Source organism: Pangasianodon hypophthalmus, chromosome 6 (genome assembly GCF_027358585.1).
Source record: "Pangasianodon hypophthalmus isolate fPanHyp1 chromosome 6, fPanHyp1.pri, whole genome shotgun sequence".
In the NCBI taxonomy this organism is placed as follows: Eukaryota; Metazoa; Chordata; class Actinopteri; order Siluriformes; family Pangasiidae; genus Pangasianodon; species Pangasianodon hypophthalmus.
In genome coordinates this window covers 15,564,124-15,588,411 of record NC_069715.1, presented here as the reverse complement: position 1 = coordinate 15,588,411, position 24,288 = coordinate 15,564,124, and the positions used below count along the sequence as shown (strand labels likewise).

The window sequence follows — 24,288 nt, the reverse complement described above, 5'->3', positions numbered from 1 at the left end:
TCCATCAAGTCCTGTCATTGCATCACACCACATCTATAGTCATATTAATGACTCTAAGCTCTTCAAAAGTACCTCCACTCAACAAACTGGCTTTAAGTCAGTGTATTACTGATTTTACTTCTCTCCTTTTTACTCCATTCAGAAAACTCAAACCATTCTACGAAAAAACAGGTTTCTTTCCTTTTTTCTCACACATGGCCATGAAGCTAGAATGCCCACAAACTTACTGTTATCCAACAAAACACTGCTCTACCCCCTACTTCTATGCCAGCATCAACTGCAGATTATGCATTACTGCTAGCCAGTAAACTGCAATCAGTCTGTAGGTCTGCAGCATGTGATAGGGACTATGCCGACAACCAGGAAAAATGACAATATGGCAAGAATATTAAATCACACATGGTCTAAGCCAGGAGATCTAGTGTGGATAAATGACCCTACTTCACCAAGAATTAAACTGGCTCCACACTGGAAAGGTCCTTTTGTAGTACTAGAGTGTCTTGGATCTGTAGATGTCAGTCCTGGAGTAATGTACCAGATGCATTATCTATCTAACAAATCCCAGATTGTCCACTATGATTGTGTAAGTATAAGGTCTCCTGCAATATTAGTGGACAGTCTTATACATTTACCTGATCATCAACACAAAATACCTGAAGGAGACTTAACTCAGGAGTCTCTGCATCCCTGCTTGACTGCATTGTCAGATGCCTTGCCCTTTACATCTTCAAGAAATATAAGCCATAGGTCTCCCCATTGATGTAACATAGAAGTACGATAAGGATCAGGAGTTTGAAGCCCAGTGATGCCACAGCCAACCATGGCTGGAGTCTAGAGAGCAAAACTGGCCATGCTCTCTGGGTGGGAGGGATATCATTACTCTCTCCCCTGTCAATCAGATCAAAACTAGCCAATTGTGTAGCTAACTAGCCAATCACGCATGCAGAATCTGGCAGATAACGGTCTCCTCCGGGTGTGTTATGCTGCCCCCTGTGACGCAGCATGAGCAGCAGGTTGAAAAGATATAGAGGTTAACACTACAAAAAATAATACATATGGAATTATTTAGTTAGTACAAAGTGAACTATTTTATATATATATATAAAATAGTTCAACCAGCTTGTTGACGGCGTCTAAAAGAAACAATTTAATTTTAAGTATGTAAAGGTTTATTAAAAATAAATTTTGATTCAGAAATACATTTATACATGGGCATTAACGTAACTATTACATGTATTCTATTGTCGTGGAAACAAATGTAAACCGTAAGCAATGAAATGAACTATGTATGCTATGTAATTTCTTATACTGTTCTGTATTTATTGCTTTGCTTGTGGTTCTGTTGAAACTGCCAATTTGTATATTTTGTATATATAACCTAACACTGTTTGCACCTTTTGTGGTCCTAGAAGCACAATCTGCATATAAGGCTAAGATGACGCTAAAATTAATTCATACCTTGAAAAAGTAAAAAAAATATATATATTTTAAAGTTTTGGGGTTTTTTTTAAATCACAGTTGTTCCCTGAAAGAGCAGAAGAGCAGAAGAGGGAAAGAGAGGTGTAGTTGCAGTGGTGCTAAGAATGCTAGCTGAATAAACTCATCCAACCAAGCTTTGACCCTATCATCTCTCTCTCTCTCTCTCTCTCTCTCTATGTGTCTCTCTCACCCACCCTCTATCTTTCACTTGCCACATTGCTGACGAATAGAAGACTGTCCATTAGACTGTAGCTAAAAACAGACCCATGGCACACTTCAGTTCAGCAGTGAGGAGAGACAATCCCATCAGAGACACTAGAACACATTGTTTTAGTGTAACTGCAGCCTTACAGGGACATTCAAGATAGATCAACTGTGACTCAAAGATTTGCAGTAACACACTATTTGGAATAGAGTCTGTATCTGGCTCAAATACACTGCACACTACAGTTTGCTATTTGTCTAATATTGACAAAATGACAAATTAGCTAATGCAATAGCACAAAGCAGGAATGAAAGCTCTTAACATGTACTGTGTAAAGGCCTTAAAGGTTAATTATACAATACTGGCATCTCCCTCCATTTAAAACAGAAGAGTCACATTTTGCTATTAACAAGAAATTCATATGTTACCATATGTTAATGTTTTTTAATAAAAATATTGCTTAATGCTTATATGTTCGTACAGAAGAGATTGAGAAGTTGTAATATACAAAACCAGCGTATACGTACATATAAGCCATACCACCTTACTCATACATTTGCTATTACAACAAACACATTTTTCATAAATAATGCATTTTTTCTAACCTATCCACTAGGCCCTGACACTAGTGTACAGACTCTTGCAGCTGGATTCAGCACTTGAGGGGTTATTACTCATGGTTATGCTCAGTGGGCCTTTTTGAATTCTAAGACTGCTTTATGACTAGACTTTGGAGCAGTAGCTCCAATCCTCATGTACTTTTTTAAATTTTCTCATTTTCATAGAAAGATTAGATGCCACATTATCCACTGTTGCTGACTACTTTCATACATCATTGCCTCTGCCACAATAGCAGTGGTGAGAATCATTCATAAGCCAGTGCAAGACTAGCGATGAGTGCTGCTCTACCCTCATAACAGTCACTTTATTTTCAGATGATTTTTTTTTTACAAAGTTCGCTTTGCTAAAGGTGTCAAACATTGATTAAAATGGGACAGAAATGATCATAAACCAAATGAAAACCTAATTTAAATTAGATTCAATCTACTAAATCTTCATATAACAGGAAAGAGAAATACCAAAATTGCATAAAATCATGAAGTATAAGCTTCATGTAAAATAAATAAATAAATAAATCTTTACAGCAACATAGTCATCATCTGTTGATCAAGTAGCATAATGTTAGTTAAATTTAATTTGACAGATGCCTAAAGCTAGCTTAATAGCATTGTGATAAACACAGCCTGACGGAATAATAATATCAATTGCAAACTATGAAGCAAAACTAATTACAGCAAACTATAACTGTTAGACACTGTCTAAATTAATCTACTAGGATTATGTGCTCTGTGCTGTAGTGCCACTAATGCTGATAGACTGTGGTTTGAATAGTCCATGGAGCAGGATTTAGGACTGACATAGTGGATCCATATGACCAGCTGACTGGGCCTGTTTAGTTCCAAGTCACTATACTCTCTTATATTTTACTGTTTAGTTGTGGCCAACATTAATACCAAAATTTTATACTTATTTTGTACATACTGTATATGTCCATAACACCCAGTGATGTATTGACTGCTTTTAAAATCCCGTTGTTCTACCCATTCTGGTAAAGTAAAACAAACAAAAACACTATGGAAATTAGCAAGCAGTTAAGTGACAAGTATCACTATCCTTCCAGTTTAAAATCATGCTGTGAACAGTTGATCAGTTGACAATGACTTCCAGGATCCTAAATGGACAGATGCTAGCTATTTACTGATAAGCTTCACGCTGCTATATCAGCCAAACTCTCATTGATCCTAATTTTCCTGAAGTCCTTGAAAACATTGACAGTTCAACCACAAGATATTCCTGTCCCTCCGCACAAGCCTAGGAACTACTAGTCCAGTATGCTGGTGGTTTGTGACCCTGTGAACCCACTTGGATTCAAATCAGATTTATCCTCTCCTTCCCTCTCTCAGATACTCATAGACTTGTGTCTCAGCATGTCTGGCAGTGATCTCATCATGGATGTCAACTAACCAGCTGAATCTCAGCAAGGCTAAGATGCTGTATATTCCTGGAGATATATTCCCACATCAAGATCTTGTGTCCCTGGAGAACTCTCTAATCACACCATCTAATGCACACACCTTTTGTGTCATTCTGAACAATTAACTGTCATTCTCGGCTAATGCTGTTAATCTGAATAGGTCATGTAGGTTTCTTCCTTAAATGTTCTGGAGCATTTGTCCATTTCTGTCTGTGAAGGCCCATACAACTGCTTCATCTCAAAACTGAAACAAGTCATACTATGTTGTTTTTTTTATTCATACTATTTTAAATCTTGCATCATTGTTTTATTTAAAAATCAATTTTACAGTTGAGGCCAAAAGTTTACATACACCTAGGCTAAAAATATGTCATGTAATTTTTTAAAACTCCACACATTTCATGTGACAATAAATTTCTTTTGGCAAGTCAATTAGGCCATCAGAGGTAATTTTAAAACAACTGATTAGAGACAGATTTATTTCAGCTTTAATTCACTATATCAGAATTCCAGTGGGTTAAAAGTTTACATACATCAAGTGATCTGTCTCTTTAAATAGTCTAGAGAATACCAGAAATTGATTTAATGACTTTTAGAAGCTTCTAATTGGCCAGTTGTCAACACTGGGAGTGAATTGGGAATGCACCTGTGCCTTTAGAGACAGTGCCTTTTTGCCCTTGAGACCACTGACCAAAATCCAAGCAACTCAGCCAAGACCTCAGAGAAAATTGTGGACCTCCACAAGTCTGGCTCCTCCTTTGGAGCAATTTCCAAACAACTGGTACCATGAGCAACTGTACAAACAATTGTATGCAAATATAAAAATTTGGGGACCACACAGACACTGCATTGATCAGGAAAGAGGCACAAATTAACTTCCAGGAATGTACAGGAACTTCGGTCAGAAAGATTCAATTGAACGTCAAGAAAACGGAACTGGTGAAAAGGAACCATTACTAGAGATACCCACTTCGCCATGGCTCCAGACTTGCATAACAAGCCAGACTGAAGTTTGCAGGTGATCAGCAGCCTTTTGGAGCAGTGTTCTCTGGTCAAATGAAACAAAAATTGAACTGTTTGGCCATAATGATCAGTGCTAGGTATGGAGGAAAAAGGGTGAGGCTTTTAATCTGAAGAATATCATCCTAACTGTGAAGCATAGGGGTGGCAGCATCGTGTTGTGGGGGTGTTTTGCTGTGAAAGGGACTGATGCACTTCAGAAACTAGATGTCATCATTAGGAAGGAAGATTATCTAGAAATACTGAAGCAATACTGAGCAAGGAGGCCCACAGACTGTGTGACTGAGTTACACCACTTCTGCTAGGAGAAATACCAAAAAATTCCAGCAAAGTATTTTGAGAAGCTTGTGGAAAGCTACCGCAAGCATTTGATTCAAGTTCAAGCAATTAAGAGGCAATGCTAACTAATACTAACACAGTGTGTGTAAACTTTTGACCCACTGAAAATGTGATACAGTAAATAAAAGCTAAAATAAATCTGTCTCTTAGCTATTATTTTGAAATGACCTCTTATGGAAATAAAGTAGATACCTTAATTGATTTAACGGAATCAACAGAAGAAAATGACTTTGAATGTCTTTAGTCTAGGAGTATGTTGGCCTCAGCTATACTTAAAGTGAAATGGCTTATTCTATCCTATGTTCTTTTTCACATGTAAATGTAAAACTCAGATCATGGTATAATGGTAACTATGCTGTCAGGCTTTAAACACTTAAACTTGTTAAACTGTAAGATAAATATTGAATAGGTTCTTTGAAATAAATTCTAAGCTATCAGATATGCTAGCATTTGAGAAGTTGAGTAGAGGTGGGCCCATTATTGCACAATAAAGCAAATGAAAGTAGGTTACAGTCACTTTGAGGAAGTAATGCACAGCCTTTACTAGTTGTAACTCATCACATTGTTGGTCACATGGTTTTTCTTGGTTTATTACCCTAAAATAAACCTTCAGACTGTTACTGTGGGTGTGAATTGTCAGTATGGTTCTGTGGGCTGTAGTTACTATTTGCATACCTACAATGTGCACCAACATGGTGAGTTTACCTGAAAAAATATACACATATAAGTATAAATAAATATAAGTACAAGTTAGGTGTACCTAATAATCAAGCAAATAAGTGGAGATCCCAGTTCAGCAGTAGAACAGGGAATATGTATAGAATGGGCTAAAAAAGGAAAGTAGTAACCTGATAGATTGACTTTGCTGTAAACTAAGTGAAGCTATACTTCACTTTTGCATGAACACTGTTAGATAACAACCTTGAGGACGGCTCCCTCTGCTGGTTGTGATGTGAGATGTTCTTGTGATGAACAGTGCCCCTTCAAATGAGGCCTAAATTGAAGAATACAGAGCTGAAAATGCAATATATTTTGAATAGTTATCTAATATTTTTTAATATGAGATAACCAATTTAAGACCATTAAGCCTATTTCAAGAGACATTTACTAATTTCAAACTTAAAATTCTCTTATTCTTCTGGCAGATAATTTTGCTTCTTTCTAGAAATACATAAATGCTTGAAATAAGCAAAATTATCTGCCAATAGAATAAGACAATTTCAAGCTTCAAATGAGTAAAAAAAATCCAGAAATAGTCTTAATAATCTTGTATTTGTTTCAAAGCAAATCTAATAAGAAAAAGTATTGAATTTGCCTATATTCAAGCTTTTTTTTTTTTCTTCAATTGTGCAGTGCACTTTCAGTAAGGATAGAGCTGTTGTACCTTGTACCTGTTGTACATTATTCACAATTTGCACCTTAAAAATTTGCACAATCCTTGTGAATATCAGGACACCTGAACTTTATCAATCCATTTTCCATTTCATTAATGTACAAAAACATTCAATATAATGCATATTTTATTTAAGGCAACATTATTTAATACTTAACACTGTATATAATATTCTACACACTATACTATAATTATATATAATTTTGGCAAAATTGAAGATTTGTACACTTGGGTGTTTTATATATATTTTGATATTCACTTTTTTATGTATATAGACTTTACATTTTTTAAAGTCTTTTTTTGTACCTTCATTTTTCATAATTATTTATGAAAACAAAAACTATATATTTGTGGGTAAACTGATATTCTATTTCTATAATATAATTGTTATATTCTATTTATATAATATAATTGTATGTTTTCAAGACTTTATTATAAAACTTCAAATATCTGCAATCATATTTCTAAGCAATAGGCCTGAATAGATGGAAAAGCAATTCAAACACACATATAACTCACACAACACTGTCATGCACGGGTTTTGTTGGAGCATTGTGTTTGGCGTAACAGTGCAGTATTATTCTAGGCTTTGTACGACCATGCATTGTTCCTTTGGCCTCTTTTGTTGGAGTAGTGGTGATGAGGCTGCATCCTCTCTTTATGCTGACACAAGCCTGCATGAACGGCACAAGCCTGATATGGCCAGATGACTGAGCCAGAGAGAGGGAGCAAGCAAGAGGTACAGAGAAAGAGAGAGGAACAGGATCAGGAGATTAGCAGAGAGCAGAGATGGACTGAGGAGTCTTGGGAAGCAAATGTACATTTATATACGCACTGCTCAAGTACAGAAACCCAAGCCCAGGGCTGAGCGCAGATATGCAGGAGTCACCGGGTTCCATAGGTGTGGATGGAGGCTATGCCAACAACGTGCCGGCATTCCTCACCAAGCTGTGGACGCTGGTGGAAGACCCGGAGACCAACCATCTCATCTGTTGGAGCACTGTGAGTCAGCCCTAATGCTTCCTATTGATCTGAGAGTATTATTTGGTCATTTAATTACCAAAACAAATTGTTTGTGAATTATAACACATTCTATAGTTCAGCTTCTTAGTCAGAGAACGAACACCTGATATAAACATTGGATGGATCTAGATGTTGGTTTTACATGTGATGATTTAAGAGAAACTACAAGGTGAAATTGTACGCAAAATTCCTGGTATTATGACCATACATCCCGATATCACTGTCGAGGTATGATAACAACTTTTTTTTTACATTTTCAAATTGGAAGACTTTAAATAATAATGCAGTGGCAGAACAAGTATGTGCATTAAATTATCAGCAGCAAAATAAATAATTTATGTACACAATGTTCTCTGAAAACATTGTATACATAAATTATTTATTTTAAGACATGTGGCACATTTTAAGGGCAGGAAAAACATTTGTGATTAACTGATAATCTTATCACATCATAGATTAAATCAAGGATTAAATCAGTGTCACATAGATTAAATCAATGTCACATCAAATACATAATATGCAGAACAATATCCTAAGTGTTAATAATGTGGTTGACACAGGTTTACTAATGACTTCGTTTAATTTATGTTGCTATAATGAAGAAATCTTCTGAGGTTCTGTGTTTGCGTCATCTGAATTTTTGTATTTCTGTGCGACTAAGGAAAAATTTCATTACAAATTTGCTTGAGGCACTTTCTCAAGATTTCTGCCTTGAAAACAAAGTTGAAAATCTTGTCACAACCATGAAAAATATTACATTGCTTTATATATACATTGATTTTTATGAAGATGTTGGTCCTAAATTTCTAATGCTTATGAGTGATGTACTATGTACAATACACATTTTTATAGGAATATTCACATATGGTCAGTCAAAGAGTGTGTGTACCTCTTCGATAATAAATAAGTAGTCAGCAATAGACACCTAAGCATCTAAGAGACGACACATATTCGGGAAATCTTGGGGCCTTAACTTGCCGTCTTGATTCACACTGACATGCACCAAAAGGATAGATATTAACATCAAACAGAGGTTAAATGCAAATTAATATGTAATTAAATTTAACCAAGGTGTGGATTAAATAGTTGAATGGTTGACTAGTGGTAGGTGTGAGTCATATGTATAATGATTTATGTTTTTAAGGGAAAGGAGAGCATATTGGGCCATTGCGTGCTGGCCTGAAGGTCACTAGAGAATTCTCTTTCATTATCTGGGCTTATAATGAAACTAGGGAGCGAGGGAACGTGACAAGAACAGGTTGAGACTCTAGCAAACTGGAAGATTGTTGACTTTTTATGGTTCACTTGTAATGCCAGATTTCCTGATACAGTCCTCTTTTTTTTGCTGCATCCTTTGCTCATTTTTCAAATATGCTTTTAATCTAATAATTTCCAGGATCAACTGACAAACATAATCTTAGACCTGTTCACTCTTTTTGGAAATACTTGAGAATTTATATACTTTATACATAATTCATTTGAGGATGAATAACCCTGTAAATCAAAGGAAACTGCTTGTCAACACCTTCAAAGTAAAAAATCTGTTATTTTCACTGCACTGGGTCTTTGTAACACATCAGAATTTTTGCACAGCTGATTGAAATGTTTCTGTGTGTTCTTTCTGTTTGCCACCTGAACACTAACTAACACCTTACATAATTATCCCACTTATAGAAATTATTCCACTTAGAAATTTCCAAATCAAATATGCTTTTCTTCATCTATTTCATCCATGGTTAACTTTACTAACAAGATATGATGTATCTTAAACTAGGTTTGTTTAAATATGATGAAAAAAAAATAACATGACATTTGCCTACATAAATATCATTTAACTAATATAATTAATATTCCATTAATAAACAGGCTTTTTTTTTTTTTTTTTTTTGTCTCTTCTGTCTAGACTGGTACCAGTTTCCATGTGTTTGACCAAGGCAGGTTTGCCAAAGAGGTTCTGCCCAAATACTTCAAGCACAACAACATGGCCAGCTTTGTGCGCCAGCTCAACATGTGTATGTACCTTTACAGAACATAGCAGAAATCAAGCTATTTGTCACTTGTTAGGTCGAGATGCATTTAGCTATAATTATAACCCTGATACAATGTTAAAACAAAAATTATAGCAACTGAAAACTATACATCCTTCCTATATTAAAAAATATGGGAAATTTTCTATAATTCCTGATATGAATGTTAAACAGCAGCTTCTGATATTAAGCAAAGTATTGTACCAGTAATTGGACTGTAATAATTAGCGTAATAATTTTCATAGCATCACCTCAGTGTAGTTATAATAAAACTATAACCCAGTATTTTTTCTCTCTGTAGTAGCTTTTTTGGCTACACAAGCTGTACCATAGATGTTACTCAAACCTATAATTAAACAAATCATTTCTCATATGGATTAAGTTACATGTATGTATCATGCACATCCATATGTGTGTATGTATCATATGATATTGTTTCAGATGGCTTCAGGAAGGTGGTGAATATTGAACAGAGTGGGCTGGTGAAGCCAGAGAGAGATGATACAGAGTTTCAGCACCTGTACTTCCTCCAAGGCCATGAGCATCTTCTAGAACACATCAAGCGCAAGGTATGACTAATGCACGGCTATACACATACGCCATTTATTCTTACACATAGTCACAGTGGTATTATTGGCATGCATGACATCCTGATTCTTCAAACTGATTCTTTGTGTATGTGTTCTCTATCAGGTGTCTATAGTAAAAAGTGAAGAGACTAAATTCAGGCAGGAGGACCTAAGCAAGCTCCTGTATGAAGTACAGGTGCTTCGCAGCCAACAAGAGAACATGGAGTGCCAGATGCAAGATATGAAACAGTGAGAGTCCAATTTTTTGACATTTATGTTGTATGTGATTAGAATTTTCTATCATCTTATTATTATGCGGTCTGTGGTGGTGAAGCAGGAACTCAGATTTTAGACGTAGCTCTCTGTTTACTGGTTAATCTACATCCCTGTCCTGACCTATGGTCATGAGCTGTGGGTAGTGACTGAAAGAATAAGGTCGCGAGTACAGGCGGCAGAAATTAGGTTCCTCTGCCTGCTTGCTGTGCCTACTCTCTGTGATAGGGTGAGGAGCTCAGCAATCTAGAACAGCCTCAGAGTAGTGCTGCTGTTCCTCTGAATTGCGAGGAGCCAGATGAGGTGGTTCGGGTACCTTACAAGGATGTGGTTCTGGCTCCTGAAACATTCCAATGGACTGAGCCCCTGGGGCAGACCCAGGACCCTCTGGAGGGATTATATCTGACGGTTGGACTGGAAACCCTGTGGATCCCCCAGGAGGAGCTAGAATGTGTGGCCAAAGATATAGAAGTCTGCGCTTACCTTCTCAGTCTGCTGATACTGCGACCCCCGCAGGAAAAGTGGAAGGAAATGAATGAATAAATGAATGAATGAATGAATGCTATTATTTTTTGTATAGTTGTATCTTGGGACCTTCATTCTTTATCTAATGTGACAATTTTTAACAAATGTGATCAATTTATTAGTAATTAATTTAACATATGAAAGATTACATATGGGTATGAAGGCTTATATCAATGAAATGAGTTAGTGTTTGTGCTCCCCTCTATAATAACAAACAGAAAGCATTCTCACCCAAAAGGATTTGACCCTTTACCTACATTCACTCTCATTCTTCACCTACTTTTGGTCTCTATTCATTGAGCCTGTGCTTTGTGCATGCTGTTTGAATAGAACTCTCCTGACCTTTTAGTGGGTTGCAGTGAAGGTTGTGTGCATTGATCATGTACTGGACCCTCAGGTAGATCAATGGGCTTGTGTGTCAGCAGTGACAATAGACTGTGATAAAGCTGTGATAAAAATGAATTTATTTAAGAATTAACATGATATCTGTCTATTTGTGTAGGCAGAACGAAGTATTGTGGAGGGAAGTGGTGTCACTGAGACAGAACCACACACACCAGCAGAAAGTTATGAACAAGGTAAAAAAATAAAAAATAAAACAGCACATATGAAGCATGTAGATGCTTTGGTGTTTCATGCCGTTCAGTAATGCTGAATCACTCTCTGGCTTTGTTATTAGCTGATTCAGTTCCTGTTCAGCCAGATGCAGGCGAGCCCCCCCAACACGGTCGGAATGAAGAGAAAATTGTGAGTACACATAATCACTTCAGACTGATACCTACCCACGCTAGGATGAGGCAGCTGTGCTTGGATTATCGCACCCACACATATTCACAGAAAGGCAACAAGAAAATCGTAAATCAACATATACAGTCCTAATAAACACAGCTGTGCGAATGGCCAACTCAGCTGGATTTGGTCAGGTGACACAATTCACTGGTTCGGCTGCCCTGAATGGAGCTGAATGCTGAATCAGATCTACTGTGCTCTATGGCACACACACACACACACCAACCCACTGAACCACAGCGCATGACCCTCTACCCTCTATGAAGAAGTGCACTGTCAGCTAGGGTGACCTGTGAAAGTGAATCAGGTGAGAGGGAGGACAAGGTCTAGTAATATACTGCACAATAATACAACTTTTGTTCAGCATATACAAGTAAATTCACACTGACATAAAAGTAACATTTAAGAAACACTTTAACCTGAACATGCCAAGGAAGAGAAATCTCTGAATACATTTTATAGCCTATAATAAGATCGCTTGAATCGCAGGTTTGTATTTTGTGTGTTGTTCCTGACTTCCATCCTATTCCTCAGGCCCCTGATGTTAGATGATGGCTCCACCACTCCTCCTACCTCCAAACTCAGTCACAGCCAATCCATGGAGTCCATACAAGAGGCCTTCTACATTCAATCGGTAATATAGAATACAAGTATGAGCAATAGAGAGTATTCAAAGGATTTGTTGAAAATCATACTTTGAATGATGATGTGTAGCTAGAGTCTAAAAATATGAGAAATTTAAAAAAGTAAATAAATAATTAAAATATCATTGTGGCACAATAAGGGCCATAATAATTAAAAATGAAATTTGCAAAGAAGACACAGTTTCAAAAATCCACAGTGTAATATTGGGTTTTAAAGTTTCTAAACAGCAAGCTTTTTGGAAGCGTTGCAGAAAAGAAGCACTAACAGCAATACAATGCCTGAACGTCATCACATGTCCCTCTTTTGCCATGACTTTAGAGTCCACATGCACAAACCTAAGAATAAAATCTTGAGACATGAAGAAATGTCCAAGTGTTCTCCAAGTGTTCTCCAAGTGTTCTTCATCATTTTAGACATTACAGGAAGATGTTGACCAAGAATTCTGAAAGTGTTTTGTAAAAATATTTGAAATATTCATTTGAAAAATATATTCACTTCAGATAATAATAGACATATGTGTCCCTATATGTTTATGCTTGAAATGTCACTCACTTCATTTTTTTATTTGGTCATTGTCAATGCTAATTTTCCTAATGGTTCCAATAGTGGCTGTGGTGAAATGGATGTATTTCTTGAAAACAGACAGATTGGAAATCTAAGATCACTATAACTATAGTATTTTTAAAGTATAATTTAGACATAGTACATATTGCAAAATCCTGTCACCATGGGATGACAGATTAAAAGATAATTTGTCACATATAATAAGTCAGTAAGTGATATTTCTCCTAAAGGCATCTCCTTCCTTTTTTTTTTCTTACTGTCAGCCATCCACAGAGGCTGCCTCTTGTTCCACTAGCAACACAATGACAGTAGGGCCAATCATCTCCGATGTTACTGACATGTCACAGCCTAGTGCGATGGCTATTCAAATGGAGGAAGCAAGGTATGCTCTTTTTGAAATAAAAAAAATCTTATGAGATGGAATTCAACCGTGAACAAATTCGATGTTCTCATTTTGTATTAAATAAAGAATGCACTATTATACATTGCAATATGGCCTGTTCATATAGGGAAAGATGTCCAATGATTATTAAGGAAGAGCCAGTGAGTCCAGGTGTGCACAGGTGGAGTGAGGACGTTTCTTGTGGTGTGTGTACTGAACCCCCCATTCTCCCCTTGGCCATGGTACAATCCGTCCTAGAGGGCCGAGGATCAGGCTCTGGAGAGAGGAGGGCCAAGAGGACCATGGACAGGTTAGTGTGGTGGATGGATATGTTTGATTTGAATAATTTTATATTTTTAAATATGATCTAATATTGTGCGTATGTGTGTTAGGCCAGAAACTTCTGAAGCTGTTGAAAATGTGGACATGAGCTTTGAGGAGCTACAGCTGCTCCTGAGAAGCCACCAGCAGAGTATGGAGTCCAGCTCTGCCAATGTGGATGTAGGTACAACATATAACCACATAAATACTTTTTAAATAAAATTACAAAAAAATATTTATTTATTTATTTATTTATTTGAATTTCTTAACTGTTAACACTACCCAAAGCATGCCAGGCTCATTACATGTTTCTTCTTTGGTAAAAAAAAAAAAAAAAAAAGAAAAAAAAAACCTATGAATTCAGGTCTAGTATTTTAATTATAACTGTGTTAAATGCCCTGTGAACTGACTGATCATACCAGTATGTAAGTTTTCTTGTGAACAGTGTTATTAAGTATATGATGCTAGCTATTCACTAATGTTAACTGGTTAACTTCTGGTCCCTAGAATGCAGACAAGTGTGCTCTGCTCTGTTTATTTTAGATAAGATCTGTGTATTTTTTCTTCAGCCTGTGAAAAACGCTAGGTATGAGTTAAAAGTGTGAGAATGCAAGCCAAAATACCTGATATAACCAAGTTTGAAATATAAAAATACAAAGAAACACATAAACACCTCCTGTTAGTCATTCACCAAAGCGTGAAAAAAGCTTTCACTGTTGTTGTCTATCACACTCAGCGATATTTCTGAACACACATATGCAGCAAGGCCAATTCTATATTCAACCAGTTTTTGCTATACACTGAGGACATTTGGGTTTGAGATCAAAAGATGAATGAGACAATAGAGCAGAATTTCAGCTTTCATTTCCTGATATTTACATCTAGATATGTTAACTTAGAGCTTAGAACATGGCAGCTTTGGGGGCAGACCACCCAATTTGTAGGTGAGCAAATGTATAAGTACAGATAGTCTTAAAGTAAATTAAAGTAAATAACACTTAATATTTAGTTGCATATCCCTTGCTTGCAATAACTGCATCAACCTGGTGACCCACTGACATCACCACACCGTTACATTCTTCTTTTGCGATGCTTTTCCCGGCTTGTACCACAGTTTTTTGTTGTTGTTGTTGTTTGTTTTGAGGGGTTTCTCCCTTCAGTCTCCTCTTCAGGAGTTGAAATGCATGCTCAATTGGGTTAGGATCTGGTGATTGACTTGGCCAGTCTAAAAGCTTCCACTTTTTCCTCCATGATGAAGTCCTTTGCTGTGTTGGCAGTGTGTTTTGGGTTATTGTCTTGCTACATGATGAAGTTCCTCCCAGTAAGATTGGATGCATTTCTCTATAAATTGGCAGACAGAATGTTTCTGTAGACTTCTGAATTAATTCTGCTGCTACCATCATGAGTTATCAATCAATAAAGATTAGTGAGCTAGAAGCAGAATCTTCTGTGCAAACCCAAGCCATGACACTACCTCCACCACGCTTGACCAGTGAGCTAGTATATTTTAGATCATGTGTAGATCATTTTAGATCCTTTCTTTCTCTACACTTTGGCCTTTCCATCATCTCTGTATTTCTTTGCAAATTCCTATCTGGCCTTCTGAGTCTTACTGCTGATGAGTGGTTTGCATCTTGAGGTATGGACTCTATATTTCTGCTCTCAAAGTCTTCCTCAAATGGCTTGTGATACCTTCATCCCTGCCCTATGGAGCTTATTGATGTCACTGAATGTTGTTTTGGGGTTTTTCTTCACAGCACTCACAATGTTTCTGTCATCAACTGCTGTTATTTTCCTTGGCTGACCTGTTCAATGTCTGGATGTTAGTACACCAGTGACTTCTTTCTTTTTCAGCACAATCCAAATTGATGTATAGGCTATGCCCAATGCTTTGATCGATTGTCCCTCTTTTCTCAGCTTCAAGATGGCTTGCTTTTCTCCCATAGACAGCTCTCTGGTCTTCATGTTGGTTTATCCTTTTTGAACAACAAATGCAGTCTTCACAGGAGAAAACCAGGGCTCAAACCAAGAGTAGACATTTAGAGCTATTAATTTTTTTAAATAATTAATATAAGAGGGCACACCTGGGCAACAAGAAACACTGGTCAGTCACATGTCCCTATATTTTTGATCACTTGAAAGATGTGTGGGTTCAAACAAAATGTGGCATGTTCTAAGTTGTTGAACATATCTAGATGTAAATATCAGGAAATGAAAGCTGAAATTCTGATCTATCATCTCATATTCATCTTTTATCTCAAACCCAAATGTCTTCATTGTATAGCAAAAAAAAATAAATAAATAATAATAATAATAATAATAATAAAAATAATAATTGGCCTTGCTGTTCCAATACTTTCGGAGGGGACTGTATGGCCCTAAATTACTTGCTCATCACTAGAAACGGCCTTGCTCATGCTCTTATTCTTTCTGTGTCCTGACTGGCTGCCGTCTACCTTTTGCCACATTGTAGTCTGACTGCTTTTGTGCTTTTTCATTCTTGAAAATGTTTAATTGCTATTGCAATCTTAGTTTCTGTTTGGTACATTAAAATTATAATGTACTTAATTAAATAATTACTTTTTACTATGGCATCTAAATAAATTTCATAATCATGAACTGTCTTTGCTCTCTTAAAGACATTTACTTTTAGTATGCCCATGAATGAGTGGAACTTCACAGAGATGGACCCAAATCTCAAATCAGTGAGTGAATTACTCTGCTTTAGATTATCTTAAAGACATTAGCCTTCACCACTGAAGGCTATACTATCAATTTTAAAATCTGTTCCTATTGAATTCAGCTAGTCAGTTGTACCCTCTTGTGTATCTGTGTATTGTATGTGTAGGAGTTGGCCAACATCCTTGTCCCTGCTGCTATGTCTCAGTACATGTTCCAGTGTCAGGAGGGTGAAGTGTGCAATGCTAATGGCTGTGAGGAACAGTAAGATCCTGACACTGCATCTGGCACAAGTTCCTCTTCTCGGACCATCAGGTATCACCTGCTATTCAATCCATTTTGATAGCTTTAATTCTACCTGACAGCATTGTTTAAATATGTTGCAACACTGAGTTAAAAAAAGCTGCTCTGATTTTGGGAAGGGAGGAATCTGCAAAATGTAAGGCAATCATTTTTATCTAGGGAATAAAATAACCACAGTGACATGGGGCTGGAATTACTGGAGTAAATAAAGTTTTTTTCATGATATTCCCTGTGACTTAGAATTCAAAATGTCTATTTTGCGCAGTTCTAATTCCTTACATTCCAGTCTGCCAGGGCGGTTTCCTTCTGGAGTTTTTCTGACCAATTTTATGGTACATGAGCCCAAGCCAGTGGCTGGATTATTCCAAAGTACCATTTTCATAAACTTTTTTGCATAATCTTTTGTGTTATAGAGTACAGGGAATAATGTCTGCAATGGCAGATGCAGAAACTACAGGGATGAAATCAATGTCACCAGAATAGAGACCGGTGGCCTTGACAGTAGTACTATAGGTCGAAGCATTGTGGGCAAATCCAAATAGATAATTACTAAGGTTACCTTATTTCTAAATAAGTCATTACTAAGGTTACCTTATTTCTAAATAAGTCATTACTAAGGTTACCTTATTTCCCAAGAAGTGGTTTTCAAAGACCACAAATGTGGATGGACGGAGTTATGCAGGATACACTTTAGTATAGCAACAGTGCACCAAAACACAAAGGTGTGTTTAAGACACAGACTGACCAAACCTCCGAAGCATGATTCACCAGAAGTGCTGGAGGTTTGAAAATATGTGGTCAATGGTGGGATGGTTTACCCCTCTTCAATTAAATCACTGGCACTCTATAACAACAGATCAGTGGCTACTGAGCACAGTGTCCACAGGGTATTGTTTACAGTTTCACTGTCAACCACCACCAAACACAGTGGTCAACATCTATCCCATTTCTATATTTATGAGACCTAAATGTCTTCTTAAACTGGCTTTCCATATCCTGAGCATACCAAATGTGATACATACACATTCACTGAGCATACCAAATGTATGCTGCATACCAAAGCATATCAAATGTGCAGTAAACAAAATTGCTATGGAAGACAGACAATTTCTCTGCTTCAATCATACGCATTCAGAGTCCTGCCCTCCACTCTAGCACCCAAGGTGTTCATTTAGGGTACATGTACCTCCTTATCTATATTGCCTGCGATGCAGACAGTCTGGAGCAGCAAGTAACAAGACAGAGCTCCTGATATTACATGTAGAAGCTTTATGGCTAATAAGCAATCACAAGAAGAGCATCTTGATGGAAGTCAGAGCAGTCTTGAGTATGGCATATAGAAAAAACTGAAAGGGAAGGGAAGAGGAGAACAAGGTTTGATATCAGCATATCAATGCGTGTGGCTATTGAGCTGTGTGGCTAGTGCCATTTCCAGGAGCCCTTAAGTGGCTCATGCATATTAGTGTGGACAGATAATACTAGGGTGGTGTCATCAACCACCAAGGGGGCACAAGATTGCCAGTGATGTTCAGGAAGTCAGGCAAGCACTCTAAATGGGCAGAGGCAATCAGGCAATGGATGTCCTGTCTCGCAGCAACCCTGTGTTCAGAGACTGGTGAATTCGCAAAGAAGTGGCTAATTTGGAACACATATGGCAGAGCACCAGATCTGAACAGACAGACAGCTTACTAACCAGTGTAGTTCATGGAAAGCATAGAGACAAGGGTTCTGGTTCTGAAACACTGGGCACTCCTTATCTTGTACTGTGAATTATAGATTCTCTCTCTCTCTCTCTCTCTCTCTCTGTGTGTGTGTGTGTCTCTCTCTTGGCAAACTAACAATTTGTTTTGCTCTCTTGCAGAGCTGCATGTGCAAATTCATCTGGCTAGTTCATGGATCTTCTCTCATTAAAGAGAGCTCAGATTTCCTTTTTCCTTAGGCTTGGAATTTAAGTACAACACCACCACAAATTAAAAAAACTATATAATATATAAACTATTGTGCCTCAACTTGTGCAGGTAAAATAATTCCATAGGATGCTTGACAATATTTGCACTGATATCTATTGACTCTTTACTGCCTTTATAGAGTGCCATTGCTAATTTAGGGTATACATTGAGGGGAAAGTATACACTTTTGTTTTTGTTTCAGTATTCTTCCAGTACATATATCCATTTCAAATTTACACACAAAATGTCTTTTGATTTTGTATGAAAAAATATGTATTTATAAGCATATGCTAAGATATACTACATCACCATCACACCTATATGAGCTTGTTGGACATCCCATTCCGAATCCATGGGCATTAATATGGAGTTGGCCTCCGCTTTGCTGCTATAACTCTGTCCACACTTCTGGGAAACCTTTCTACAAAATTATGGAGTTTGTCTGTTGGAATTTTTGCCCATTCAGTCAAAAGAGAATTTGTGAGATCCGGCACTGATTGGACGAGAAGACCTGGCTCACAGTCAAGGTCCCAGTTCATCCCAAAGGTGTCCAGTGGGGTTGAGGTCAATTTCCCCAAACTGTTGCCACAAATTTGAAGCATACTAAAGTGTCGAAAATGTCTTTGTATGCTTAACTTTACCCTTCACCGGAACTAAGGAGCCCAAACCCTTAAAATGTTCCCCAGATCATTATCCTTCCTCTACCAAACATTACTGATGGCACTATGCATTCCGGTAGGTCCATCAGACTGCCAGATAGTGAAGCATGATTCATCACTCCGGAGAACATGTTTCCACTCCTCCAGACTCCAGTGCCAGTGTGCTTTACACCACTCCTAGGCACTTCCACAATATTATTTCACAATAATAGCACTTACAGTTGACCGGGACAGATCTAGCAGAGCAGAAATTTCACAAACTTGAGGCAAATGTGGCACCCTATAACAGTGGCACATTTAAAGTAACTGCGCTCTTCAGTATGACCCATTCTACTGCCAATGTTTGTCTATGGAGCTTGCATGGCTCTGTGCTTGATTTCATGCACGTGTTAGCAATGGGTGTGGTTGAAACACCTGAACTCAATAATTAGGAGGGGTGTCCACATACTTATGGCCATATACTCAACAAAATTGGTCAACAAAATTGATAGACAAAAGGGTATTCAGATATCACAAATTAGTATCATTAGTACTTTTGGCCCATTCCTGTTGGCAAATCATCTTCAAATCTCCAAGTTTATGAGGGTCCCACTTATGGATTTGCAATTTCATAATCCTCCATAAATAAAGTCTTGGCTAGGCCATGCAAGCACCTTCACCTTCTTTTTTTAGAACAGTCATTTTTATTGTAAGTTCGTGGTTGTTGCCTTGTTGAAAAGTCCATCTTCTCTCCAAATTCAGTTTCTTGGCCAGTGAGATTTCTTTCAATGACATGGACCGTATGCAGAGAAGCAGCCCTATATTATGATTCTCTCCTTTGTACTTCACTGTGGCTATGGTGTTCTTGGGATCATACACGCAACCCTTCTTTGTCCAAAAACGATAAGCTGAATTAGTGCCAAAGAGCTCTTTTTTTGTCTTTTGTTCCAAAAGAGTTCTGATCTGTCTACATGCTTAGATGCACATCTCTGTGCTTCTTTTAGCAGAGGAGTTTTAAGCAGGGTGTAGGAACGGAGATGATTGCGGTGCCGTTCATTGCTTCTTGTTCCCTGTGTAACTGTTGTTTCTGCTGCTTTCAGGTCATCCTGCAAATCATTTCAACTGACTACTGGCTTCTCTCGTACCTTCCTTATCATTAGTGTGAGAGCGGGTTGTGAAAGCTTGTGTGGCACACCTATCCGGGGATGATTAGTTGTGGTTTCATGAACTTTTGACCTGCATACTATTGAACCAGCTGTACCTACAGGGATGTTTAAGATTTTTGCTATGGCTCTATAGTTTTTTTCCATTTAAGGGGTGTTGTCCCTTTAGGAAGCTCCTTCACCATGATTGCTATTTCTTGTGTGAAATCTTCCTGATCAATGCCAAAGTTTTTTATAATGACACCCAGTACAATTTGCATGAGAACTTTTTTGCAGCAGCAGCATTTATATTTAGAACTTGATTTATTTTAATGTAACTTTTACATATGTATATTTTTAATAACAGTGTCAGAATACTTTTTTCCCACTGTAAATTTCATTTTTAAACATATCTTTGTTTATGCATATGAATACATACTTTTTTGTTCATATTTATAAGTACAAAGTGTGTGTACATTTGAACTGGATATATGCACTGAAAGTATATTAAATAAGAAAAACAAAAGTGTCTGAATACTTTATTTCCCCTCACTGTATATCGTAGTTAAAAAAGCAATAATGCACAGGTGCATTTCTCAAGGACAGACCAAGATTAAGTCATTGCTGTTGAATGGCAAATTGTCCCACACACATTTATACTACAAGGCCAAAAGCAATCAGGGCATTTATAGCCCCCTCTTGAAAATCCGTAATCAGTAGTGGATTGCAAAAGAACATATGGAATCCACAGGCGAAGCTGTATTTTAGGAAGCATTGAAATTCCATAATTCCAAATACTTTCCTAAGTGGTGGGACCTATTTCTCTGCTGAAGTAACCACATTTCTGCCAGTGTGGGCATATGCATTACTGTATAAGAATGTGGTCCATATTTGAATGCACTTTACTATGTGTTGGAGTTACTGCTTGTGGGGCTGGCTTGTTTTTTCTCCCAATAATACTTAGTTGTAAATATAAATTTATATATTTTCATTTTGATGGAGCATACTATATTTGTAATTAATTAGATATTTATGGAATTATAACAGAAATAAATAATACATCTTTCTGTCTGTATTAATGTGAGAGTTCTAGGGACTTTCAATGTGGACCTCACATTTGGGGGGTGAGTGATGGAAGTATGCACTGCTTTTTTTGCACAATTCTGTGTCTCTAATCAGTAGCAAACTATATATCTGAAACTGATACAGAGGCATCTTTGTCTATGATATCCAATATGCTCTATGACATTTTGGTATTTATGGTACATATCAATGTTAGTTTTTGGAAGCTAAAGTGATACAGCATACTCTACTTTAGTTTGAAGCTAATATTTAAAAAAAAAAAAAAAAAAACTTAATTTTGCAGATGAATTTGAAATATTTAACATTTTATTTTTGTGAGTTATTAATCTTAAAGCTTCACAGGTGTTTAAAATCTGATTTCATTTCCTATATGTACAAAATTCAGCTTACAATTTTCTTAAACTCATTGTATTTTGTCGCCTAGCGCACAAATCCACTTGCTCAATTGCGAGAAGATGAATGCTTTGGAGTAGTCTCGCAACAACATATTCGGTATGGATTCATCTCCATACTGCCTTAGTAGGAGAAAGAAAAGAAAATCAGACAGAATAGCACAAGAAGAGTGCAATCTCATATGCTTATTAAAGGCACCATTATAATGATGGAAATGTTGGAAATGTTTCAAAAAGTTATTACAGACATCAATCAGTGAAATTAATCCCAAAGTGAAAGTGTGTTTGCTACTAAACTGCTGAGAAAAAGAACTTTATCTTTCTATGGCAGCCATATTCATCAGAAAACACCCTAGATCTCTTATACTCTTCTTTCTTTCTTTTTTTAAAAATAATTTATAAATACATCTTTTTTTCTGAAAAGTGCAATATGTAGTGATTTGTATCATTCCCAAAGACACAATACGTATGTAACCATTGGAATGTATGGACAAATAACACTGTAGTCCAGCTATATTACATATAAAACCCTTTGTGTGAACATTTGTTGAAAACATGGCTGGCATAAGAATAATTGCACTAAGAATGGTTACTGTATTAGAAATAGCAAGGATTGTTTTCATGTTTATTACAGCTGTTCTCCTGTAAGAGGCTTTTATCATTTGTTTTTGGAGAGGATGTTTTTCTTTTTTTCTCTGAAAGTTTTTTTCCCCACTTTTTTTTCTATCAGCTGTTGAGTTTTTTCTTTCTTTTTCCATTGATGAATTGCACTTGTAGTTGATAAATGTATCCCAATGCAATGAAATGTTCAAAAATGAGTCATGCTTGCTGATTTCATATATGCACTTTTCCCAGATTCATTAAAGAAAGGGCTGTTAAAAAAAAAAAAATCAATGCTGCTATTTTCACACTGCACTTTTTCTGTCTGTAATTACCATCAGCAAAGTGTGTTGTGTTTAAACATTTGGACCATGTACACATAATAGATGGAAAAAAAGATATGTCAATATCTACACAAAAAAATATATATTTTGGACTCCAAATGTCATGTTAATTCTTGAAATAAAACCTTTCTGGCACAGAGTCTTGTGAATGTGTTATTTTAACATTTCAGTAAAAAAGCTCAATAATTTGAAGATATTTTAATGTAATGTGTGTCAGAAGATCCAAAGGGTGAAGCAGGCATGGTGATGTGGTCAGTAGTTCATTAGTTGCTGGAGGATTTTGGGAAAATTTGGGGATTTTGGAATGACTGATACAGGTCATATTATCCTAGGAAATGTAGTTTTTGCTTTTGAGTGCTGACTCAGCCCGATTGCTTGAGAAAGTGACACTGATCTTTTCAAGCTTCACATGGCATATATCACCTTTTAAACATTCCTAGTCCTTTTTTGTCTGAGCATTGTGAGCCTTGCAGGCCACTTTTGATTAACGCTGGACAGCTTTGAATCACTCTCAGGTTTCATCTTGCTATTTTTTTAATGCAGTGACAAATGTGGAGTTGGATTGATGTATGAATTCTGATCTGTTCAGGCTGAGATTGCACTGCCACATGTCAGAACTGTATCGCATTTTAGTACCACATATGAACGTGGCCCAAAGTGGTCAGAAAATGTTTACACTGTCACAGAAACGACAGATTTTTGTGTCACTATATGAGGAAAATGATCAGATTTGTGCCCAAGTTTTGCCTGTAATTTGAACATCATTAGGCAAAGGGAGCACTTACTGTAATAAAATTTTGGAGAAGAGATGATTGATAGGAATGGTGCTCCTCCTGTTCCTGAAGATTTCTAGCAGATTTCCAACCTCTAGACTAAAAACGTCCACTATAACTATATAGGACTTCAATGAAAGAAATGCTAAGTTGTGTTTTCATTTGTTATTTTTGTTTGATCTGATTGCAGAGCATGTGTTTTCAGGACAGAGTAGTACATTTTTTGCCTGAGCTACATGCATTTAACCCCAGATATTATGACCAATTTTTCTAAGCTTCCCTCTAGATTTTTTTTAATTGGGCTAATTTTTCCCCACACCCTTTCCCCAAAAACTAGAAGACTAAGGAAGATGTATTATAACTTACTGTAACCAATGCATTATATGTAAAACAATAATTATTTTGGCTAGCATTCTGCTGTGAGGGTGCAATTATTTGTGCTCCAATCATGTAAAGTTTTGCTAAATGTGTCCAAGTCACAGGATTGACAGTTGAAGAACATTCATTGCTGTATTAAAGCTCCAGCTAGAGAAATGATTAGGTCAATATCATTTAGCTCAAAGAATCCTAGCATAAATATATCTAAAATCTTATGCTGTCAGTGTACATGTGCATGTCAGAATCATCTCCATAAATCTGAAAAAAACTTGTTTCCCCATCCTCCATCGGGGGATCTAACAAACTTTACTTGAGCTAACAGCGTAATGTAACAGCCCTTAAGACGGCACTGAGGAATCTCCCAAGGGGGAATGGCAAGGCCAAGTCGACAAAGGCATGTTAAATAGAGTATAAAAAC

At 36.9% G+C, this 24,288-nt stretch overlaps 1 protein-coding gene across 1 annotated transcript; it reads left to right on the top strand.

Moving 5' to 3' along the window:
- The first annotated feature begins 7,209 nt into the window (after window positions 1–7,209).
- hsf4 (heat shock transcription factor 4) lies at window positions 7,210–24,005 on the top strand. The gene is made up of 13 exons (XM_026927603.3): window positions 7,210–7,473; window positions 9,398–9,506; window positions 9,963–10,090; window positions 10,215–10,339; window positions 11,391–11,466; window positions 11,568–11,635; window positions 12,212–12,311; window positions 13,150–13,268; window positions 13,396–13,578; window positions 13,661–13,769; window positions 16,229–16,294; window positions 16,438–16,583; window positions 20,259–24,005. Exons 1-12 carry the CDS (start codon window positions 7,348–7,350, stop codon window positions 16,534–16,536), a joined length of 1,308 nt encoding a protein of 435 aa, XP_026783404.2. The 5' UTR covers window positions 7,210–7,347; the 3' UTR covers window positions 16,537–16,583; window positions 20,259–24,005.
- The last annotated feature ends 283 nt before the right edge of the window (window positions 24,006–24,288 follow it).

What these genes read in the sequence shown, in the direction of transcription:
- hsf4 (XM_026927603.3), top strand. Translation starts at nt 7,348, where the DNA reads ATGCAGGAGTCACCGGGTTCCATAGGTGTGGATGGAGGCTATGCCAAC. An exon ending in AGCAGAAAGTTATGAACAAG is followed by an intron (nt 11,467 to 11,567) that starts GTAAAAAAATAA and finishes CTTTGTTATTAG; the next exon opens with CTGATTCAGTTCCTGTTCAG. An exon ending in GCCAAGAGGACCATGGACAG is followed by an intron (nt 13,579 to 13,660) that starts GTTAGTGTGGTG and finishes TATGTGTGTTAG; the next exon opens with GCCAGAAACTTCTGAAGCTG.